The sequence below is a fragment of the Camellia sinensis genome, chromosome 1, assembly GCF_055761805.1.
Source record: "Camellia sinensis isolate YWXY chromosome 1, ASM5576180v1, whole genome shotgun sequence".
NCBI classification, from domain to species: Eukaryota; Viridiplantae; Streptophyta; class Magnoliopsida; order Ericales; family Theaceae; genus Camellia; species Camellia sinensis.
This window is the reverse complement of record NC_138961.1, coordinates 217,730,560-217,754,201: the sequence shown is the minus strand read 5'-3', so window position 1 is coordinate 217,754,201 and position 23,642 is coordinate 217,730,560. Positions and strand designations below refer to the sequence as shown.

Genomic DNA, 23,642 nt, shown 5'->3' with positions numbered 1-23,642 from the left:
CACAATTATGAGGTAAATCACAATATATCATTAATTGGCATGCTTGAACTAAATAGCAAGATGTAAATTGCCATGTGAATATAATCACAATACTAATTTGTCTAAAATACAATTAGATTTCATAACTTTCTGTCGCAGTACAAAGAAAAAATGGCCAATATTGATTGTGGCCACAAACTTTGTCAAATAATATTTTTTTAGCCATGTATTATTTCTTTTTGTTTACTACAACCCTTAATTCCAATCTCAACATGGAATATAAATATTACTGTATAATTACATTTATATCTTATTTGTCTTATCTAGTATTGGTGACTATGTCGGCAATTACCAAAACGTCTTTCACCCATGATGTAACGCCCCCAAAATAATATAATAAACACATTCTAACCATATGTAATTAACTGCTTGAATCAGAGTAATTAACCCTTGCATTACATAAAAGTTAATGATTACAAGAGTTCAACAAAAGAGATGCCCTTAAGGCTTACATCTTTCCCAGCCTTAGCTTGGTTACAACAAAAGTGAGCTTCGCTCAATACATATTAAGCCCTTGGCTTACAAAAGAAATAATCAAAAGTAATGAAGCTCTTGCTTCCAAAAGTTCCTCCAATTACTGCCTTGGTAGAGGCATGCCATAATTACCTGAAAATATTATTCCTAAATAGGGTGAGCCACAGCCCAGTAAAAATCATCTAGCATAGTATATGAAACTTAGCAAAGGTATATCTACACTATACATACACAACATCAGTGATAGGGACATCCACAGTTTATATAATCAAAAGTACCAATTTCCATTTATTTCATTACATGGACTAGTTTCATTATCTTTTTAACAATTCAAATGAGACTTCAACTCATTAGTTTTACAATCACATCAACAATGCATGAACACTTCAAGCTTTTTTTTTTCATGGAAATTTCGTCCGCGGGCAGCCTTCAGACGAAACCCATGTAAACGTAGGCTATACAAGCACTACAATTGCCATTTTACGGCTATTTTGTCCGCGAGCTAGGCACCCATGTATAATTTCGGGAGTTTCACCCAGGACACTCCGACCAACTTAATTATAATGGAGTCCAACCTCTTTCTCCTCCCAAACAATCATTCATGCATATGCAATGTATTTAAACACAACATCAAACAATAGAGCATATCCCCTTTTCCACTTCCATATAATCATACATGTACAATGTATATAAATATAGTCATATTCAATAACAAACCACAAGAGATTAGTTTCAATCCACCTAATCCTCATGCAATTTCTACAACACTCATAGATATCCTCCACCTATAGCCCAATATAGTTATTTCTAAACAGATGTCCAATCTCATGACAGATAATTTATTCAAATTTCCAAAGAATGAGTTAACACATGACTTATTCCACTATTCATGTCAATACTCTTTCAATTTCACATTCTAAATGACAATTTCAATAATCTCTATAAAATAGTCATGATAATCATTTTAGGGAAAAACTTCCCATTTTCTAATTATCAACCCAAATATCATTTCCAACAATTATGACCCAACATCATTTCATTTTCAAAACCCATATTCATGTATTTCATGTTTAACAACAATCCCTCTTTCCATATATACCCAAACCCTAGGCTTGCTTACAACACCCTCAACTCACATCATTGTCACGCAAGATACAAATAACTAAGCTAAATAACATATGAAGGTGTAGAAAAGATGCCTACCTCAAAGGAAGAAGATGAGTCAAACAAGAGAGAGATTCCAAAAAGGTCGAAACCTACTTCTATTCGGATCAAATGTAGATCTTGACAATCTTTACCTTTTTCTCACAGGCACTAGGGTGAAAAGATCAATGGATCTAGATGAAATCTTAGAGAGAAGGTTAATTCTAGAGAGAGAGGCTCAAGAACAAGCTTTTTGAAAAGTTTTAGAGAGAGAGAGAGATATGAAAAAGTGATTCAAAATGTTATCTTCTCGGATTGAAATACACACAGTCCGCTCGAGCGTCAGACACAAAGGTCTGCTCGAGCGTGAAAAACGTCGCTCGAGCGTGAAATGCACACTTCCAGAAGTTTTGAAGACGAAGGTCCCCGTTCGAGCGTGAGACTGGACGCTCGAGCGTCCAATGCACTTTGCAAAAAAAAAAATACTGAGAGTAGACAAATCCCGGTCGGGCACAAGAATGGACGCTTGCGCTCGAACGGAGGATAAAAATTTGTGAAGCCTGCTCGAGCGGATAGGCCAAAATCTGGGTAACACAGGTTTTGAAACATAAATAATCAACCTGTTCCAAACGCACAATTACAACCCGATAACCAAAATGAAAGGGGAAGACAAGGGAAAGAGATAAGAATAACTATTTAAACCATACCAACCTGAGTCCAAAATGCAATAGGTAACGGGTCAAAACCAGAATCGCTATAACCTCCCCCCTTAAGGAATTTCGTCCCCGAAATTACAAATCAAGTTTCAGAAAATCAAGTTATACCATTCACAACAACGTTATTCTTACAATTTCGACATTATGACCTATTCTTTGGTCATCTATCCTCATTGACTCGATACATAAGTCCTATATAAAATGAATTTTACAATTTCCCAAGTCATATGCAATGTTTAGACCAGGGTCCAAGTTCTCAAAATTTCACATGGCATATACAATGCTTTCCAAAAGTGACATAACATCCATAATATTCCGTATTCTCAAAACATATACGATGTTTACATTGAATTCACAATTTCAAAATGCCCATAACGTATACAATGTTCTCATAATCTAATACATATGCAATGCTTACACTTTTCATCATTATAATCAAAATCTCAATACATGTTTAGATATTATCAAACAAGTTCGGATATTTCTCTTGAACTTCCAATTCACGCTCCCAAGTCACTTCCTCGACCCCGTGATGTTTCCACAATACCTTTACTAAGGGAATTGTCTTGCCTCACAAGACTTGGTCCTGTCTGTCCAAGACTCTCACCGGTCTCTCCTCATACGAGACATCCTCATTTACCTTTAAGTCGGTCCAATCCAGGACATGAGATGGATCCGGTTTGTATTTCTGAAGCATACTAATGTGGAACGCGTCATTAATCCTGAAAAGTTGTGGTGGTAATGCCAAACGATAGGTAACCTCCCCAATCCGCTCAAGGATCTCAAAACGGCCAACAAACCAAGGGGATAACTTTCCACTCTTCCCAAATCTCATCAAACCCCGCCTAGGTGATATCTTTAGAAAGACATGATCTTCCACCTCAAAAGACAAGGGTCTCCTTCTATGGTCGACATAACTCTTTTGGCGACTCTGAGCCGTAACTAACCTCTTACGAATAAGTGCTACATTCTCTGTTGTTTCCCGAACTAACTCTGGGCCCAACAAAGGTGCATCATCAACCTCGGCCCAACATACAGGGGATCTACATGGTTGGCCATACAAAGTCTCAAATGGTGCCATACTCAATTGGAAGTTGTTATTGTAGGCAAACTCCATTAAGGGCAGGTGCCTCTCCCACGACTCCTTAAAATCAAGCACACAACTTTGAAGCATATCCTCAAGGATCTGAATAGTACGTTCGGACTGCCCATCAGTTTGAGGATGATACGTAGTACTAAAGGTCAATCTAGTGCAGAATAAGAAAATAAATAAAAAATAGTTTGAAAACCAACTCTGTCCAGCATCATTAAAAAAAAAAAAGTATTAAATAAACTTTTCCAGCACAATTTATATAAACAAAACAATTTTTAAATAAAACAAAAAACAGTTTACTAATTGTTCTGAGTTAACCAGAAAACCAACTCTTTAATAATTAAATTAAAAAAAAAAACTTCTATATAATATTTTTTTTATATTTATATAGACCATCATTGCCATCATGGCAAACAAATACCCACTTGGCTCAATTCCTTGATTGCACATTTGGGAAAACAAATTAATTGCATCTGGGTATAAACCCACTCGAACATACCCGGACACCATGGTGTTCCAAGAAACTCCATCCCTCTTGAGCATTCTATTTAACAAGTGCTATGCAGGTTTGATTTTTCCAAACTTACAATACATGTTGTTCAATGTATTCATATAAAAAGTGCCTAAATGGGTCAAACCCTTTACCCAGCCAACCTTTCTCTCCTTGACTATGATACCGCTCCACCAATGACGCACGACGACATCACTGTAGAAGAGATTACCAGTTTAAAATGGAAGAGGACAAAGAAGAAGTCAAGTCATTCAAAGATTTGGGTAAAGAAACAAAAGAAATTTGCTTTTACAAAAATGAACAAGACAATTCTCAAATGAGTAGAATAAATCCATTGATTTAATGTTTGATAACAAAATCAACCACTTACCAAAAAAAAAATATCATAATTCAAAAGTCGCATTCAGTTTCTCAAAATTTGAATAACTTCATATTTGTTTTGTTGTGTCTAAACAATTATGTATGGTATACAAACCTTCAATAATAATCGGATCCTATTTAATAACAGTTTCAATAATAACATTTTTGGATTCTATTACTAATGAATAATAATAGTAAACAATACTAAGAGTGTTACTGTAAACAAGGAACACAATATGCAGGAAAACGAATTGCAAAAAATTAATTTTTAACCAAAAAATACTAAATCTGTATCACAGAATCTGTACACATAGAAACTATAAACAGATTAAATAATAAATCGATTATATTTTCCCAAAAAATCATAAACAGAACCGAATCTGCCTTAAGAATGTTAGAAAAATAGTACCAACGTATATGGAAAATAGAATTTAAAAATATGTAAATGATTTTTTTGGGCAAAACCAAAACTAAAATTAATCGACATAATAACGTAACAAAACTAACAGTACATAAATAGATAAAACTTGATTGAGTCAAGTGTGTGACACTGTTTCCTTAAGACAGATTCTTCCTCCCACCGATGCTCAGGATTCAATGGACGTCTATTTCCTAGGATACAACGATCAATGTCTTACATTAGCAGCACTACTATTGCGAGCTTAGTGAACTTCGCCGTACATGCACTCTCTTTATAGAAAAATTAGACTCAAGAAAATATGAAGAATAAATGCAAAGATGAGGAAATGTCAAATTCTCTATCCAAATTGAAGTGAGGGAGATGAGATATGTAGGTTTCTCCATGACTCTTCGGAAAGGTTGTAACCCTTCAAAAGAAAACAATTTTCCATCTCAAGAGATATAACCATTGGAGTAAATTTTAATTCAAATTTTCTAACAAGATTTACGTAAATTTGGGCTTAATATTAGATTTACGCCAACTTATCCTTCACATAATCATTAAAAATTGTCTTGGCCCAACTTATATGAATCATTTGACCTCTCTATTTATTAAATTAGTAAATAGATATTTGTAAGTATTTTTTATATTAAAAATAAGAAATATGGACATATTTTATGCATACTTATTAAAAAATTTGAGCTTAGTTTAAAAAAAACTATATATATTTATGTTTAAAACAATTAAATGAATAGTTATATACATTTATGTATGAAAATATTATCTAAGATAGAGCCACCTTAAATTGTAAGTCATATTCTAGTCCTAATAAATTTAAATTCTATATTTAAATTTTATCATAGTTTATCAGTTCGTGACTGATATGAGCTAATATGGGGGGCTTTTAATATTGGATTAGTCGATTTTTTTGCCAATAATTCTTGATTTAAGCCTAATCCTTGGAGAATCGTCTAATTCCTGTCGAATCCATGAGTTAGTAGAGCCACCTATTTATTTAATTTTTAATTAGGAAATATATTTTAAAAAAAAATTATAACAAAAATAGGAAATATGTAGATATTTGTTTGGTATATTTATTAACATTTTTAAAATTAATTAAGAAATTATGTAATTATTCTTAAAAAAATAAATTACATTGGTAGTCCCTATGTTTTAACTCTTGTGTTATTTTTGTCCTTACAATTTTAATTTGCTCGATTTTGATATTGAGTTTATAATTTTGTTTCAATTTGGTCCAATTGTTATAATTGCTAGTTTTTTTGTAACACCCTCAAAATAAACCCATAATCATACATTCATGATACAAAAAGAGATATCATATTACCAACATCAGAGTATTCTTACAAGAAATATTACATGTTGACAACAAAAGTAAATGCCTTACAGGCTTACAACTTTCCAAGTCAACACTTGGGTTCAACAAAAATAGAGTTCTAACTCTTTACACAAAATAAGCCCTTGGCTTGATATACATGTAATAAACAAAATAATCACAAAAGAGAAGCCTCCAGCATCTACAACCTCCCAAGCTACATCCTTGGAGACGGCATATCATGTGTACCTGAAAATGATGTCCCATATAGGGTGAGCCAACGCCCAGTAGAGATATGCTAAACATAATATGAGCAATAACCAAAACATTAGCATTTGATAAATGTTTAACTCATACAAACCAACGCACAACACAATCTAATTCCATGACAGATATGTCCACATTTCATTCCACTTTTCTTTACTTATCAATTTCGATTGATAAACATGGCTCAGAACCAGGCCAAACAATTCCCATGAGACTACAGCTCATGTCAGAAACCTTTCCAATATCAACAATTTAAATGAGAATATAACTCATAACAAAACACTTCCATACTTCACTATTCACATAAGATAGCAACTCATAATAAAACACTTCCATACTTCACAAATGATACACAGATTCGCTGTATCAATGGAGTCCATCCTCTATCTCCTCCCAAATAATATTCGGTTTAGGAGTCCATCCCCTATCTCCTCCTAAACCGTGGAGTACATCCCCTATCTCCTCACACACAAAACAATGTATATAAACAATTATCATATACACGATCAATCAATACACAAATTCGATGTATTATTCCAACCGTCATATTCGATGACATATTCAACCGATTAGTTTTAATTCACCTAATCAGGATGCAGTGTTTACAACAATCAAGACTATCCTCCACTGATAGCCCAAAGAAATTATTTCTAAACAGATAATAAATGCATCAACAGATACATTATCAACATTTTCAAAAAAAATGAGCGATTAATATATCCAACTCCACCATTCGATCTCATCTTAAGCCAATTTCATCATTTCCATCCCAATTTCATATTTCACAACGAAAGTCATTAATTACACTAATGACCCAATAAAACCCAAATATCATTAATAAACATTCACAACCTCATGTTAAGACCCATATACACATATATAGTTCAAAAGGAACAAAACCCCTCTTTTCAATATTTCAAATCTCAAACCCTAACTTCCCAAATCAAACCATTTATACAAAATGCCCAACATCTATGTTAAAGATCATAAAAATGAATAGTTACCCCTACCTCAAAAGATGAAACAAAATGGAGAAGATGAAGAATTTCGAAGGTGCTCCAAATCTCAAGATTTTCAGATCAAAATGTAGCCCACACCAAGCTCAACACTTTTTACAAAGGAACTATGGTAGAAGATCACTCAAACTAGATGATTCTTTAGAGATAAGTTGAAGTTTAGAGTGAGGAGCTCTCCAATGGAGGTTTTGAAAAGGTAGAGAGAGAGAGAATGCCGAAAAGTGATCCAAAAAGTGAAATCCTGAACTGATATAAAAACAGGTCCATTCGAGCGTGGGATTCCCTGCTTGAGCGTCAGACACAGACTTACGCTCGAGTGTCAAAAGTGCCGCTTGAGCGCCGAATGCACACTTCTAGAAGTTTTGCAGACGATGGTCCCCGCTCGAGCGTAAAAGTGGACGCTCAAGCGTCCGATGACCTGCAGAACAAAATGCTGAGAGATGAATAATCACGCTCGAGCGTTAACGCTCGCTCGAGCGGAAAAGCAAAAACAAAAGGATCTGCTAGAGCGTCAAAAGTCCCGCTCGAGCGTGAAGGCCAAAATCTGGGCATCAACTTTTGGTTTCTAAACACAACCAACCTGTTTCCAACCTGCCCAACACAACCCAAGACTCAAATATAAAGAGTAAAGGATAGAAATGAGAATATGACCATAACACATCCACAGAACCGAGTCCGGAATACAATTAAACAAGAAAAGGGAAAACCGGGATCGCTATATATATATATATATTTTTTGAGTAATGCTAGGGATAGAAAATTTTCTACCAAATATCTCACATGGGTATGGGGCCCACAAAAAAATGGACCCCACACCCATGTGAGACATTTAGTCATTCATTTGGTAGAAAATTTGGGGCCTATAGTATTTTAATTTTTTTTTTTATTGAAAATAGACACATGAGCAGCATCTGTTATAATTTTGTAGATAAAATTATAAATTTGTTAGATTTAGTAAGTTAATCTTAACCAACTCAATAACTATTTTCTTGTAAAAACCTTAACCGACATTATCAATTGGACTAGATTGACACAAAATCTAAAATTAATGGTCAATATAGCGATCCCCATTTCTAATTCGACCTTTATGGTGTTTCGGACTCAGGTCTTGTGGTTAATGTTGTTATTTATGCCTTTTCTCTCTTTCCACTCTTTGAATTTGAGTTTTGGAATGTCTTGGGCGTGTTTAGAACAGGTTAGTTGGTTGTTGGTCTAGAACGTTGTTGCCCAAAATTTTGGTCTTCCGCTCGAGCGGGCCTTATTGCGCTCGAGCGGGGTTTGCAATCATTCAGTACTTTGTGTGTCTGCAAAATACTGCAGAAGTGTTTTTCACGATTGAGCGGAGTTGCTTATGCTCGAGCGGGTCTGAGCTCGAGCGGCCCCTCTAGCGCTCGAGCGGCAGTCTGAAATCTGTAAAATACTGGACGAGTGTATTCTACGCTCGAGCGGGTCTCACTGCACTTGAGCGGGTAGTGCCTTGCTGTTGTGTCTTGGCGCTCGAGCGGGTCTAATTTTTGTGTCTGACGCTCGAGTGTTAAACTCTCTGCTCAAGCGGACTGTACGTATATCAAATCACGAAAGTGATATTTTAAATCACTTTTTCTGTCTTTTCTCTCTCTCTCCAACTTTCCAAAACCTTAAGTTGAGAGCTTCTCTCTCTAAAATACTCTCTCTCTCTCTCTCTCTCTCTCGCTCTCGCTCTACATTTTGACCTAGATCTAGTGATCTCTTCACCCTCCTTCATTTGATAAAAAGTTTGAGCTCTTCAAGATCTCCATTTTCATCTGAGTAGAAGCTGGTTTCGTCCTCCTTGGAGTTTATCTCGTGCTTGGCTCTTCTCCTTTGGGATTTTACACTTGAGGTAGGGATATTCTACTCTCCTATATGGGTTTTAACATAGATAATGGTCATTTTGTATAAATGGGTGGTTTGGGTGAAGTTAGGGTTTGGGTCTTGATTTGAGAAAGAGGGATTTTCTAATTAAAACTCCTTATGTGTAAGAGGTATCTTAAAAATGAGGTTAATGGTGTATAATTGTTGAAATGGTGAGATTTGGACTTTGGGTCAATGTTTTTGGGATTTGAGGGAAAATGCCCTAGTTTGAAATTAAATAACTATTTTGTGTAAATAGTGGATTTTGTTGTGTAATTAATGAAATTGGCTTGGAAATTATGGAATTGAAGGAACATGTGATTAAATGGTGTAATTGGATTGATAAATCACTCACCTATGAAAAAGTTGATAAATTTATTTATCTGTTTAGAAATAACTGTTTTGGGCTATCGGTGGAGGATAGCCATGATTGTTATAGAAACTGCATGATGATTAGGTAAATTGGAACTAATCAATTAGAATATGTCATTGAATATGATGGTTGGATGTGAACATTGTATATGTGATTGAACTGGTCATTGTATATGACAATCTGTTTAAATACATTGTATATGTATATTGTTTGGGAGGAGATAGGGGATGCACTCCATTGTTTGGGATGAGATAAGGGATGGACTCCATGGATAATTAAGTTGGCCGGAGTGTCTAGGGTGAAAGTCCCGAAATCGTATTTATATTTGGGTGCCGGTACCCTCGGACGTAGTTTTGTAAAATGACAAGTGAATGGAAGTGTATGAATGATATTTATAATTGAATTGTTGATGAATGAGTTGTAGTCTCGTTTCGAATTGTTTGAATAACAATAAGCTATGTAAATGAAATGATTTTGATAAGTAAAGGGAAGTGGATTGATTAAGATATCCATGTTGTTTTGTAGTGGGTTTGGTGTAAGTTGGTTTACAAGTGTTAAACATTTATCAAATGCTAATGTTTTAGTTAATTCTCATATATTGTTTAACATATTTCTACTGGGCTTTGGCTCACCCTACTTGGGACACCATTTTTCAGGTACAGGTGATATGCCGCCTCCAAGGTCTTAGCTTGGGAGGTTTATGAGTTGAAGACTCCGTTTTGTTATTTATATTTTGTGTTAAATGTAAATCTAAGCCGAGGGCTTTTCATGTATAGAGTTAGAACTCTTCTTTTGTTGTAACCAAGTGATAACTTGGAAAGCTGTAAGCCCGTAAGGCATTTACTTTGATGTTAACATGTAATATCTTTTGTAAATAAGACTTTGATGAATGAAAATGTACTTTTTTTTTTTTTTTATGTTCATGGAACTTGTGAATGAATGATTTATATCTTAATTTGAGGGCGTTACAGTCAAAATTACAGAGATCAAATTGACACAAGAAATAAAATGCGGGGACTATCGATATAATTTACCCTTTTTAAAATATGTCTAATATTGATTGTATCAATATTAAAATATATTTATATCTGAAAAACTATTTAAGACCAGATTAGGTTAGAACCTGAATAAAAAATTGATGATTTAGTAAAAATATTTAATAATCATAAATTTAAATTTGATCAATTTTTCATTAAATTATTTTCATAATATAATTTATAATTCCAATTTTTCTTTGTATTTTTTAAAATTATATAATTATCATTTCTTTTGAACTTTCCTTTTCAATCTCAAATTAGTTATAACTTGAATTATATATAATTTATTTTTGACTCCTCATCTACAAAAACTAACAATGAACATAAAATTTTTTTTGAACATTGTAAAAAATAAATAAAGAAATATATTATCAATAATAATAATAATAACAAAACATATTTTTATTTATCATGTGATGTCTCATCTCTACATTGATAATAGGCATTAATAATAAAACTCATTACAATAATACAACAATAATATATCAGATGATAAGTAACATGTAATCACAATAATTTTTTTTATAGTGATACAAAAGTATCCAAAATGATATGTAAAAAAACAATATATGATCTATATTCAATTTTTATATAGTAAAATTCACATTTAATCTCAACCACACATTAGTTTTCTAAATCAATTCATCACCCAAAATATCTACTATTTTTTTAAGTAATATTCACATTTTCAAAACCCACCCAAACAATACTTTGAGCTCATCATCATCATCACCCTTGTTGTTGTCATGCTCACTACCTCCATTGACCATTATGAAACTCCAGTCTACTTTTTTATCTTTACAAATTTAAAAAGACAATGTTGGAGAAATAAAAAGATACCGTTAGAGTTTTAAAGAGTTAAAAATAAAAAATAATAAAAAATGTGTGGTTTTGGTTTTTCTTATTCCATATATGGTTGATAAATTTTTTTTTTAAAGAGTAAAAAATAAAAAATGAAAAAAATGTGTGGTTTTTGTTTTTCTTATTCCATATATGGGTGATAATTTTTTTTTTTATTTTTAAAATCCATATATTATAGAACAGTGTTTATTATTTAAAATTTTATTTATTGATAGGCAAGTCAATTAAATGTTTTTAATTTTTTACAAATAAAAAAATTTGAAAATTTTGTTTAAGAAATTTTAAAAAAATATAGTCAAATCATAAAGAACAATATAAGACGTCCTATTCTTTAAAAAAAAAAAAAAAATGATAACTGTATTATCAATTTACATATATCAAAAATAATAATAACAACAATATAAAAAATACACAAACATCTACCAAAAAAAAATAATAATAAAAATTTAAATTAACTCCCAAAACAAAGATACTTAAACAAATATATATTTATTATCAATTTAGTTGGAAAAAAAAGTCATATAGAGAAGAAAAAAAAAATACTCACACGAAAATAGAAGTTTACAAAATAAATAAATAAATAAATAAAAATAACAAACAAACAAACTTGAAATAAGTTTGGACAATTGACAAAGAGAGACTAACCTTTGCATCATTACATTTGGAAAGGAGTTGGTTGGGCTAAAAAAATGATCAAATATTGGGTATTCTAAAGAGAGAATTGTATTGAATTTTTATTTTGATTGGGTTTTTAAAATTTTAAGATTTATGTTATTTTCGAAAAGAGTCAGGATAGCTTACTGAAATTCAAATCCATAAATAATTAGTGCATTTATTGTTTCTTTATTTGAATTATTTTGATTAGAATTATTTTTGAAAAGAAAGAGAGTGACTTATCATATTGTTTTGAATTTTAAAATTTAAAATCATAGATAATTAGAGCCTTTTTTTGTTTTTAGTTTTTTGACTTAATGAACTAACCAATAGATTTTTTTTTTAATTTAAATTTCTTTGAAATTAAGAAATTAACAAAATTAGTTTGAGAGTTTGGAACTCCTACAGTATTCTTAAAAACCCCATTTTCCTCATATAATATTGTCACGACCCAAACCTGCCCCTATAGGTTTAGCATCGTAACGAGCCAGTAATCCTTGGATTACCGAAGGCCTCTGAACAGATTAACAAAATTAAGGGACTAGTGAAAGCTAATACATAAATATAATTGTCCAATGAGCTGTGTTGACTTATATGAAACGGAATATTTAAAAACTTTATATACATAATTAAAAGTCATTCATACATTATACCCACACACATTAGAGTATCGTAAGTACAACCAACAGAACAACCGAGTCTTATTTATACAGAAACAATAGAACTTAAACACTTGAGACACTCCAGGAACCTCCACATGAGGCAGAAGGGTTAGCTGACAACAGAACACAGATCCAGACAAAAGCCTTCAGACTCGATCTCCAGAATGCCCACCTATACATATATATACACACAGTGAGCTAAAGCCTAGTGAATAACATCAATGTAAGGAGGTTAGTGAACGAAATCTGAACAATATCATAAGCGTATAACAGATCATAGCATAATCATTCTCGTATCAGAACATAATAATGGTACATCTCATAGAACACATCACATAACGTCTTCCGACTAGAGTAATCGGTTCCGGATACCGATTAAACACATATCACCACAATGAATTGGCTAACGAGATCTCGTAATCACATGAATGCCATGGACCCGCATTAACATGTCGTCTCCCATGACTTAGGACTATCTATGGATGCCATAATAGATTTCAAACATAGAACATTCGTTCACGAAAACAAATATCATTTCAGAAATGGTGACTTATCATAATTCATTTGAAACATAATTCATATGAACGCATCTTTACGTTACTCACAGTGGTTCTCGGAAACGGTCAATCAATCTCCAGACGTTGACCTACAGACACAAAAGCACATAACACAAACATATCTTATCATTACACATTCAGGTGGCCATTACGGCTTAGCTTTCATTACAATAGCTCATATTCTTTCTTATCACATTGCTTAAAACACACTCTTATAAACTCTTAACTTAATACATTCTTTTTCTTAGTGTGTTTCTAATCCATAACCTCATTACCATGGCTTAATTAAGGCTTAGAAATGCCTAAGATGTAATGAGGATGCCAAAATATTTGGAAAAACACTTAGTCAAATTTCTGAAAACAGGATCCCCGCTCGAGCGGACATGCAAAATGAGGGTGGTCGCTCGAGCGCAGGTTCCCTCGCTCGAGCGGTCTGTAAAGATATGAAACTTCTGGGAGCTTGCAATTCACGCTCAAGCGTACTTTAGGTCACACGAGCAGAAGTGCACACACAAACAATGGTCGCTCGAGCGTGAACTCCCACGCTCGAGCATAGATGCAAATTTTGGAATTTCCAGATTGCACCCCCAAGTTCAAAACTAGAATTTCAAACTTCAAAACACATCTCTTGGGCCCTAAAACTTGAGATAACCTAGCAAACTTGTAAAACATGATGAATTAAGGATTATTTCATAAAATCATGGCCCAAGAGTTTTCCAAAAACTCACAATTTCAACTTAAACTTTAAGAATGTTCATGAACACAACATGCATGAATTTTCTTGATCTTAAGCTTCTCAAAAAATGATCAAATACCACAAAACAACTAGAAACTTGATGATTTCCCATAATTAAGATGAATTTCAAACATGCATGAGAAAATTCTTGGAAATCATGCTCAATTTGTAAAGGAATAGACATGCATGCAAAACTTTTCAATCTCTTTGCTCCAAACTCTTGAAACTTGTAAATTGAGCTCATAAGCTCCATGCATGTAAGAAATCTCTTTTCAAAACATGAAATCAAGGTTCAAAACATGATAATTCAAACATGGATGATATGAATCATGTTTAAAATGATGAAATTAAACTAAACTAAGCATGCATGTATGAATTACAACTCAAATCTTCATTCAAAGCTTATTTTATGCAATTAAACTCATGATCTTGATGAAATCTCATGCTAATAACTTAGATGCACAATCTAGAGGTTGCAATCTTACCTAAAGTCTTCAATAGCTAGATATTTGCACAATCTTTGACCAATTCAAGCTATAGCCTTCAATTTCTCCTTAATCTCTACCTTTCTCTCTCTAGGATTGCACTCTCACTCTCTCTAAAATGAATTCTCAGATTTTGACACTCAAGGAATGAGGGGAAAAGAGCTAAATGTGTTGAATATATAGTTATGATGCTAAAATACATTAATTGGAACATTAGGCTCGCCAAACACAACCTAATTAATCATTCTGAATCAATTTTTAATAAAATTTGCCATATGGTTCTAAAAATTCCAAATAACACATTGATGTAATCAATTTCAGTTTCGGACGCCGATAAGGCTTTCAATTTTCATATTAAAGTGGAATTCTAGACAAATATTTCTACAAGTAACAGATAGAAAGCCAAAATCATGCAAAATACAGAATAAACACATAATTTCTTTTAATCCTCTCATTAGCATCATTAACTACGGATTAGTAGCTAATTACGGATCGGGGTTGTTACAAATATATAGATAAATGTTGGGGGTGATTAAATCAAAATGCTGTTGTGTAAATTGTGTAATAAAATGAAATAAATAAACAGATTTATATTTAATAAATTATAATACAGAACATGAAATCATGAGAAATTACAACTAGATTGAATAGAAATACATAACAAAATAAAACGAAGAAAAGATAGCAAACCGAAACCTGTGTAATATCACAGTCTCCTTAAAACAGATTCGCTGCCTCACCGTGTGTGCTAGTGGTGTATTGGCATCTGTCTCTCAAGATACGACAATATAGACCCGTTAATGCAGAAACATCTTCTGTTTAGCTTCGGCGAACTGACAATGACAGTATTCTCTAACACATGAAGAAAAATATATGGCAGACTGACTGTATAATATAGAGGCAAAAAATTATGTGTCAAAACCAAGGAAGATGACCTCCTTTTATATACAATGTGGAAGAGGGGAAGAGAGGAAAAACCTCCAGCTATGAAGGTTGGCAACAAATGCAACCCATTATTTCTGCAAAACTGATGGAGTAATATGCAAAATTGATGGGGAATAAGTGTGTGAGTTATACACTATATATACACGTGTGTATATCTGCAGCCATCAAAAAAACCTGGCCCAAAAAGATTAAGTTGGTAGACCAACAATCCGGCCCAACCCAAACCTCAGCCCAAGGGCACAGATCACGGACCTAGACTCGACCGGGTCTGGTTTAGGCGGGCGGCGCGCATGTGACAATTTTTGCATAACTAACTTGGACCATAATTTTGGCCCAAGCCCATCCTTGAAGCATCCATAACTTCTTTCAAAAAATTTGAATACCTCAAAAGGCTCATGCCCGTATCAAAATCTTGAGGTTTAAATATCCATCAATGCTTTCCTCTACGATCAATATATGATTGGTAGTTATACACAATTTCCAATACCTCATGCATGAGGCTTACTTTATGAGATAATTTCTTATTCAATTCTTAATATTTTTTGTTATTCTTTTTGTGGTGTAAAAATTTTGTTACAAAGAATCTAAACCTATTTAATCCCACCTCAACCAATAGTTAGGACCTTCTTTAGCCTTCGTTTGGGAAGAGCTAAAATAGCTCAGCTTTTGGCTTTTTGACTATTTTAGCCTGATTTTTCTAGCCTCGTTTGGTTTATTTGTTTTTGGCTTTTTTGACTTTTATGAGAAAAAAAGTATATTGATTATAGTTTAGACGTGACGTTTTGTCTTATTAACTTATGTAGTCAATTTTAACTTTTTGTGTTTTTTTTTTTTTTTTTATCAAAAAGCCGAAACAAAACATAATTTTAATTTCATATTAAAGTCACCATAAAATTATATTTCCAACAAATGCTGCACGACAAATAGACCTTGAATATCTAGGAGCATCTATAACTGTCCAAAACAATCGTGTCCTCTTGTTCTTGGAAGAGAACGTTAAATATACCAATTGTCCAGTAAAGGACAATAATTCTATTCTACACTATACCATTAAGTAGCTTCAAGTCCTACTGTCTCATATCCTCATGATTTCTAGATGCTAGCACTTGTAACGGTTATATGCATGATTGACGCCGCTCTGCACACTGCCATTAGGAATACAGATATAATATAATGCAATAAAAGAAAAAGAACTCCCTTAAATGATAATCAAATATATAGCATTATTCTAATCACATACATCTCTTGATTAAAACATTAAGACCGTCCAACATGAAATCCAGAATTCAACATTAATTATACTGAAAGTCAAACAATACTTCAATTTGCTATGCTGATTTTTACACAATTATCATTTGAAACGTTCACCTAATTTGCAACCATAAATTTATAAAGCAAAGCAACCCAACAAAGGAAAAATGCCCGATTTTCTTCAGCATTATTCCTGTAAGCATATTAGAACCAAACATAGGAAGACCAAAAATTGTACCTCAAACTGCAAGATCATCTGCCATCATCAATGTTCAACATGGAGAACACTCCGTGCGCATATAAACGACTTGTATCTGTAAAATCATCCATGGGAATGTCATATTCATCAATTGGGATGCTATGAGAAGGCAACTGCTGAATGGCAGGCACTGGCAGCACCCACGATGCGTCTGTTGTGCTGTCCTCATGAGGTTCTCTGTGCCTTGCAGTTTGTTGAAGCTGCAGTGCATATTCCAAGTCCCACACAACATCATTCATGTTGGGCCTTTGAACACCATATTCTTTCAAACACTTCTCCACCGTTTCACCAAACTTTCTCAACGAATTGGGATTGATCTTGCCCACAAGCAAAGGATCAACAATATTTTCAAGCTGCCCTTTCTTTTGCCAAAACAACCCCCATTCAGCCAAGTTCACTTCCTTCCCAGGAAGCGAGTTATTGATGGCTGGTCTTGCACAAAGCACTTCTAGGAGGACTACCCCAAATGAGTAAACATCGGATTTCTGCGTTAACTGTAGGCATCTAAAATATTCAGGATCAAGGTAACCAAAACTACCTTTTACACCTGTGCTGACATGGGTTTGATCAAGATCACCTAATCTTGAGAGACCAAAATCAGCAACTTTAGCCACATAATCCTCATCAAGTAAGATGTTCGTTGACTTAACATCACGGTGAATGATGCCTCTTCCTGAACTATTATGAAGATAATCTAGACCCTTTGCAGCACCAATGCAAAGTTGAAGCCTTTGGTTCCAAGACAATTCAGATTGTGACGATGATTTCTGAGACTCTCCATTCAAAATGTATAGATGATCCCTCAGAGTCCCCTTCTCCATGAACTCGTAAACAAGTATCATCTCAGACCTTTCATCACAATACCCAATCAAGGAAACAAGATGGCGATGGCGAATTGAGGACAAGACTATGATCTCTGTATGGAATTCTGGACGGCCCTGGCCATTTCCTGGCTCACTTCGTTTGACAGCCACCTTCATGCCATTCCGAAGAGTTGCTTTGTAGACTTTTCCAAACCCACCCTCACCAATCATCAACTTAGTGTCAAAATTATTAGTTGCAAACAGAATTTCTTGAAAAGATAGCTTCAACCCAAGATTTAGATTATCAAGAGGGAAGCCATTGACCGTTCTTTCAGTAGTACTAACATAAGAACTGCCACCTCCATAATCAGGGATTGCCTGCCAAACTGAAGGTTCAACAGCCTTTGCTCTCTTGCAATTCAGAAACACCACGACCACTACTACCAACATTAGCAGAGACGCCACACTTCCAACAACCGAACCAACTACAACAAACAGATGTTTCTTCGGTGGCTTCTTCACCTCAGTTACCAAACCCGATCCCGTTATTACCTCCATGATCTCTACCCCATTCAGAAAAGCTGTTTTAGTTATTGAATCATTCCGAGGGCCAATAATGATATCCATAAGGCCAGAATTGTCAGAATCAACCACGAAATCTTCGTAAAATGGAACTGCCAACTGGCCAACAACATTATATGGAAATATGTTCTGACTAAACTTGCTATACAGATACAGATTGAACTGAAGAACATCATTATAGGATGTGCTAACTATGTCGCAAAAATGTACTCGAACGAAGTGTGGAGCATTCTTACTCACATTGAACCGCCACGTTATATTGACGAAATTTGAACCCCCACTAGAGTTTACATTCAATTCTTTTGCTGTTTGGTAGACAAGATCAGGGGCAGAGTACTCAGTAGCTCCTCCAGGACGGTATGCAGGCCTATCACTATGAAATTCACTGTTCTTCGCCGCATTGGGGGTAACTAAATAATCATCATCAGATACCCAATTCCTCCATAGTGTATCTTTATTTGGTGTGATCGGAGGACCACCCACATTAGCCCTATAAACTGTGTGCAGGGCTTGAGAAAGCAAGCCATCGTAGGTACCGCGAGCTCCTGAAGGAGTCACATGAATGGGCGGAGTCGAAACATCTGTGATGTTAGGGGCAAGAAAAACCTCAATCGCATTTGCAAAGGCAAAAGACGATTTCTGGGTAGGTGTGAAAGAGATTATAAATTCGGATACATTGATGGTGAGCATGAATTCATTGATTATAGGGTTTTGAACACTGAAATTCGACAACAGAGAAAACCCAGAAGCCGAAACGTTGAATTGGGCATTTGAGAGATTTTTCTTCGAAGAAGAGAAAGCATAAAAATGGAGGCGTACCATGTAAGTCCCACTCGGGTCGATTTGGAGCACATATGAAGACGGGTTTGTGAAGATTCTTGCGGTTTGATACAGAGGAGAGGAGTTTGATGTGTTGGTGTCTGAGACGGAGCTGGTTTTTCCGACGAGGTAAAAGGAGCCGGAATTCTCGTCGGAGATGAAGTTCCGGTTGGGCGCGCCGGTGACTGAGACGTCGGAGTTTGAGCCGCAGTTGATGAAGTACTTGTTTGGTAAAGTGTAGGCTGATGAGAGAAGAGAGAGAGATGAGAATTGAAGAAGATGGAGGAAGAGGAGAGAGAGAAGAGGATTGTGGGAGCGAAGAGTGTCCATGGAATTGTAGTTGTTGTTGTTAAGGTAAGTTTGCTTCTGTTTATGAATGGAGTGAGTGAATGAATACAAGTGAACTGGAAAACCTAATCGTGTAATGTATGGACGACGAAGAAAGTGGAACATTCAAACTGACAAATCGGTTGACCAAGTCAGGCAATTGTCACATGAATTGTCACATGAATTTTTTTTACATTAAATTGTCACATGAATTGTCACATGATTTTTTTTTTTTTTTTTACATTAAATTGTCACATGAATTCTTTTTACATTAAAAAAAAAAATTTTTTAATAAATTTTCAAATATTTTAACTTCTAAAAAAATCAAAAAATACTAAAAATGCCAACCCAAAGAAACCCTAAATAAATGAGACCCACTTGAAAGATCAACCGTGCTGGGGACCCCCAGCACCCCCAGTCCACATGGGGCATTGTGATTGGCAGATAGGAAAAAAAAAAAAAAAAAAAAAATTTCCAGCCAATAAGAAAACACTGGGGGTCATGGGGGTTTGAAAAATTGGGGGTCCAAATCATTTTTGCTTGAAAGATTAACCATAGTTAAGTTTGTTTGATGAGGTTTTTTTTTTTCAGGTAAAGAAATTCTTGAAGTTGGAGTTGTTGCCATAGAAATTGCATTTCTATAAAACTCCCTAAAATCAATTTTCACTCATGGCGTGTCATTTAGGCCTTGTTTGGAGTGTCTTAAAAAAGTAAAAAAATCAAAAAATTAAAAAGTCACTATTTTATTTAAGTTACATCATCTTATTTAAGTTATATCGCCTCTCTACTACATCATTTCAAACACAACTCATATTTTATAAAAAGTCAAAAAGTACACTTATTTAAAACATTCCAAACAACCCCTTAGTATTAAGCAACTGTAATAAGTCAACTATTCACCTCGTGAAGCTTTTCTCAAAAAGGAAATATTACTACAGAGGATATAATAAATCAAGGATATAATTGGATTTATGACACCTTCTATCCTTATATTATTTACAAAATTATTTATAAGTCTTATTTACAAGACTTATTTAATATGAAATCTTATAAATATTCTTTTAGAATTTGAAATTCTATTTAAATAGGAATGTGTTCCATAAAATCCTATGAGTTGTAAATGAATGATATTAGTGTACTATTATACCCTTAATTTGTTTTCATATTGTACCTTATTTTATCATTCATCATATCACATTTGAAAAGGTTTTTAGGAAAGACAAGTCTACAAGCAACGACCGTACGAGTTTTTTTGGCTTTGATCGCGAGATTCAAGTGCATTTTCAAAATATTGCTTACATGGATATGGATATGGTCGATGATATGATGAAGTTTGAGAGTTGTGTGTTGATTCCCATGACAAATCTTGGCTTTAATCAGTTGAGGGAAAGATGTATGTTTTTGTGTGTTTGTTTGTTTGTTTTTTGTTAAAGTGTGTTGTTATTTGTTGAAGTGCGGATTATTCATCTTTAATAAGGCATTGACAATCTATTACACTCATTGATAGGCATACATTGGCCAATGCTCTGATTGAATGTGTGTATTTGACATTGTGATGGTTGATGCGTTTTGATATGTTCAACGTGTGGGGTGGTGTGTATGGTTTCGGGTTGGGTTGAGGGTGTTTGGTTTCGATTGTTAATTGGATGTCGAATGTAAACCAACATATGAGAATGTCACATTTTATAGAAATGCAATTTCTATGGCAACAACTTCAAGAATTTCTTTACTTGAAAAGAAATCTCTTCAAGAATTGCTTGAATGTGTTCAGCATCACGATGTGTTCCGCATAAACCATGCTGTACGATGACAATTGTACATTGGGACCTAGATGATCGTATTACGATTCATGTTACATTTAGTGTGCAACGTTAACTCATATACACCATGTAGTAGATGACATTTGTATGTTTGTTCAATTGTATATGTGTTTGAATGTGTATCGTATCTTTGTTGTAATCGATGTTTACATACATGTCACTGTACATTGAGCAAAATTATTAGGGATTTGGGTTTGTAATTGAATGTGAATATCATCCCATCGCTCAATGTTGAAATTACGCTGGGTTGGGGATGATGGTGGTTCAATACATGGGTTAGGTTAGGACGTTACATGTTACATTTAGGAGGTTACAATATTCATAATTCAATGGTGGAGTATTGGAATGCCACGTTGGGTTTCGAATGAGATGCATATGGGAATGTCACGGTGGCTTTGGGATGTTACATGTTACATTTACATTGGTTTGGGATGAGAAGCATATGAGAATGTAACATTGGGTTTATGAATGTCACATTGGGTTTGGAATGTTACATGTTACATTTATATTTTGAATTTCAAATTTCCAACCATATAGATACGATCATAATCTATGGTAACATTGGATTTCCCATATATGGTATTGCCATTAATCAAGTTATTTTGAATTTCAATGTCACGTTAGGTTTGGGAATGTCATATTGAGTTTGGGATGTTACATATTATATTAATGTAGACACCCCATTTTTGACCGACCTTAAGACTCAGACGTTATCGATTGAGCGCTCGGTGATTGCACATGTTATGCTCGTTCTAAGGTTATGGAGTCTTGGCTGAGAGCCTTACCCCCAGACCTCGAGACTCTTTTGTGCTTTGCATCCGTTTGCGAACCAGGTTCTGTCTTCTCTTCCTGAAGGGAGGGAGAGATCTCGTAGACCATCTCTCAGTGGCCGTAGGCTACTTTTCGTGGTCGTAGACCACTGTTCCCGTTTGGAGACCAGTTTCTGGTTTTCGAACCCGTCGGTCGTGCGCCTCGATTCGAGACCGCTTAACTTTCTCCGTTTGCTCCGATTTTTGGCACACACCTTGTTTCCTCTCTCTAGAGGGACACTGTGGCGCGAGAGACCACCTTCGTGGTCGCACGCCACTTTCGATGCTTAACAGTCAGTTTTCAGGACACCCGACTGCACGTTTTTGCCCCCGAACACTTGTTTTGCATCCGTCTTGGTTCATTTTTGGCATGGACCCTATTTTCATTGTTTGAAAGGTGGTACAGGGGTGGGAGACCACCTTTTTTTCTTGGAGACCACTTTTTCCCGCCGGTCGATTTTTTTTGTCAGGTAGCTGGTCTCCCTAACTTTTGAGCCATAATTGCTAGTCTCCCACCACACCACTAGCTTGCATTGAGTGAGAAGACCACCCTAGGAGATGGCCGACCACCATTCACTCATTTGACCCTTTTGAATTGGTCGGCCGACCAGGGGAAGTGGTCGGCCGACCCCCTGAACTGGTTGGCCTGCCTCCTCCTGTCTTGTCCCTGTGAGTTGTTGCCAGCTGTGCCAGCTGGAAGGCACAGAATTGATCCTCCATACACGTGTATAGAGGATCTTCAAACTTGGTTTTTGGCTTCTTGAAGAAGCTTTGGACCTCTTTGGCTATAAGAGGGACCCTCTCCCTCATTAGCAAAGGTTCAGATTTTTGGTCTAAGGCATATATACCTCTCTCTCTCTCTATATCTCTACATTCAAGATCAAAAAGGGCCTCGTTCTTGCACCATTGCATATCAACCCTTAGCCTAACACCTCCAACACCAACCTAAGCTTCTTGGAGGTCATTTGCAGAGGTTAAAGGCTGAGTTTTTGGTCCAGAGGTTGCTGGCCTTGCTGAGCTACAAGGGTAACACACTAGTTCCCTCTTTTTAGCATTGTTTTGATCCTTGTTTTAGCTATACTTGCAAGCATATTTGGGCTTTATCATAAACTGAAAAAAGTCTTATTTTGAGGTTCTTAACATGTTTTTTTAAGATCATTTTTCTATTGGGGGTCATCTACCCCCTTGCATGCTTCATTTCACCTTGTTTTGAGCCATGCATTAAGGCCTTTGTTTTGAGCTTTGTTTTCCCTTTTGACCACTGAAATCCAATGGAGTTTCAGTGGTTAATATGTGTTTTTGAGAGCCAAAATTAGAGAGGGGTGACACCCTCTCTCCTTGTTTTGATTTCTAGCATATTTGGCCTAACAAAGGAGCCCTTATTTGTATGCTTCCAAGCCATGTTTCAGGCCATTTTTGGTGAGTTTTAGGACTTGCA

The 23,642-nt window shown here is 35.0% G+C and overlaps 1 protein-coding gene across 5 annotated transcripts; it reads right to left on the bottom strand.

Moving 5' to 3' along the window:
• Window positions 1–12,739: 12,739 nt before the first annotated feature.
• LOC114258444 (putative receptor-like protein kinase At5g24010) lies at window positions 12,740–19,690 on the bottom strand. 5 transcript variants are annotated; one of them, XR_014344589.1, is made up of 4 exons: window positions 17,024–19,688; window positions 15,286–15,355; window positions 13,417–13,457; window positions 12,740–12,983 (listed from the first exon to the last, which is right to left on the bottom strand). XR_014344589.1 is itself a non-coding variant. In XM_028198399.2 (2 exons), exon 1 carries the CDS (start codon window positions 19,576–19,578, stop codon window positions 17,038–17,040), a length of 2,541 nt encoding a protein of 846 aa, XP_028054200.2. In that variant the 5' UTR covers window positions 19,579–19,690; the 3' UTR covers window positions 12,740–12,983; window positions 17,024–17,037. The 5 variants fall into 5 exon arrangements, 2 of the variants coding, with proteins under 2 accessions (XP_028054200.2, XP_082751333.1); XR_003627975.2 differs by lacking the exon at window positions 13,417–13,457; XR_003627974.2 differs by lacking the exon at window positions 15,286–15,355.
• Between the last annotated feature and the right edge of the window lie 3,952 nt (window positions 19,691–23,642).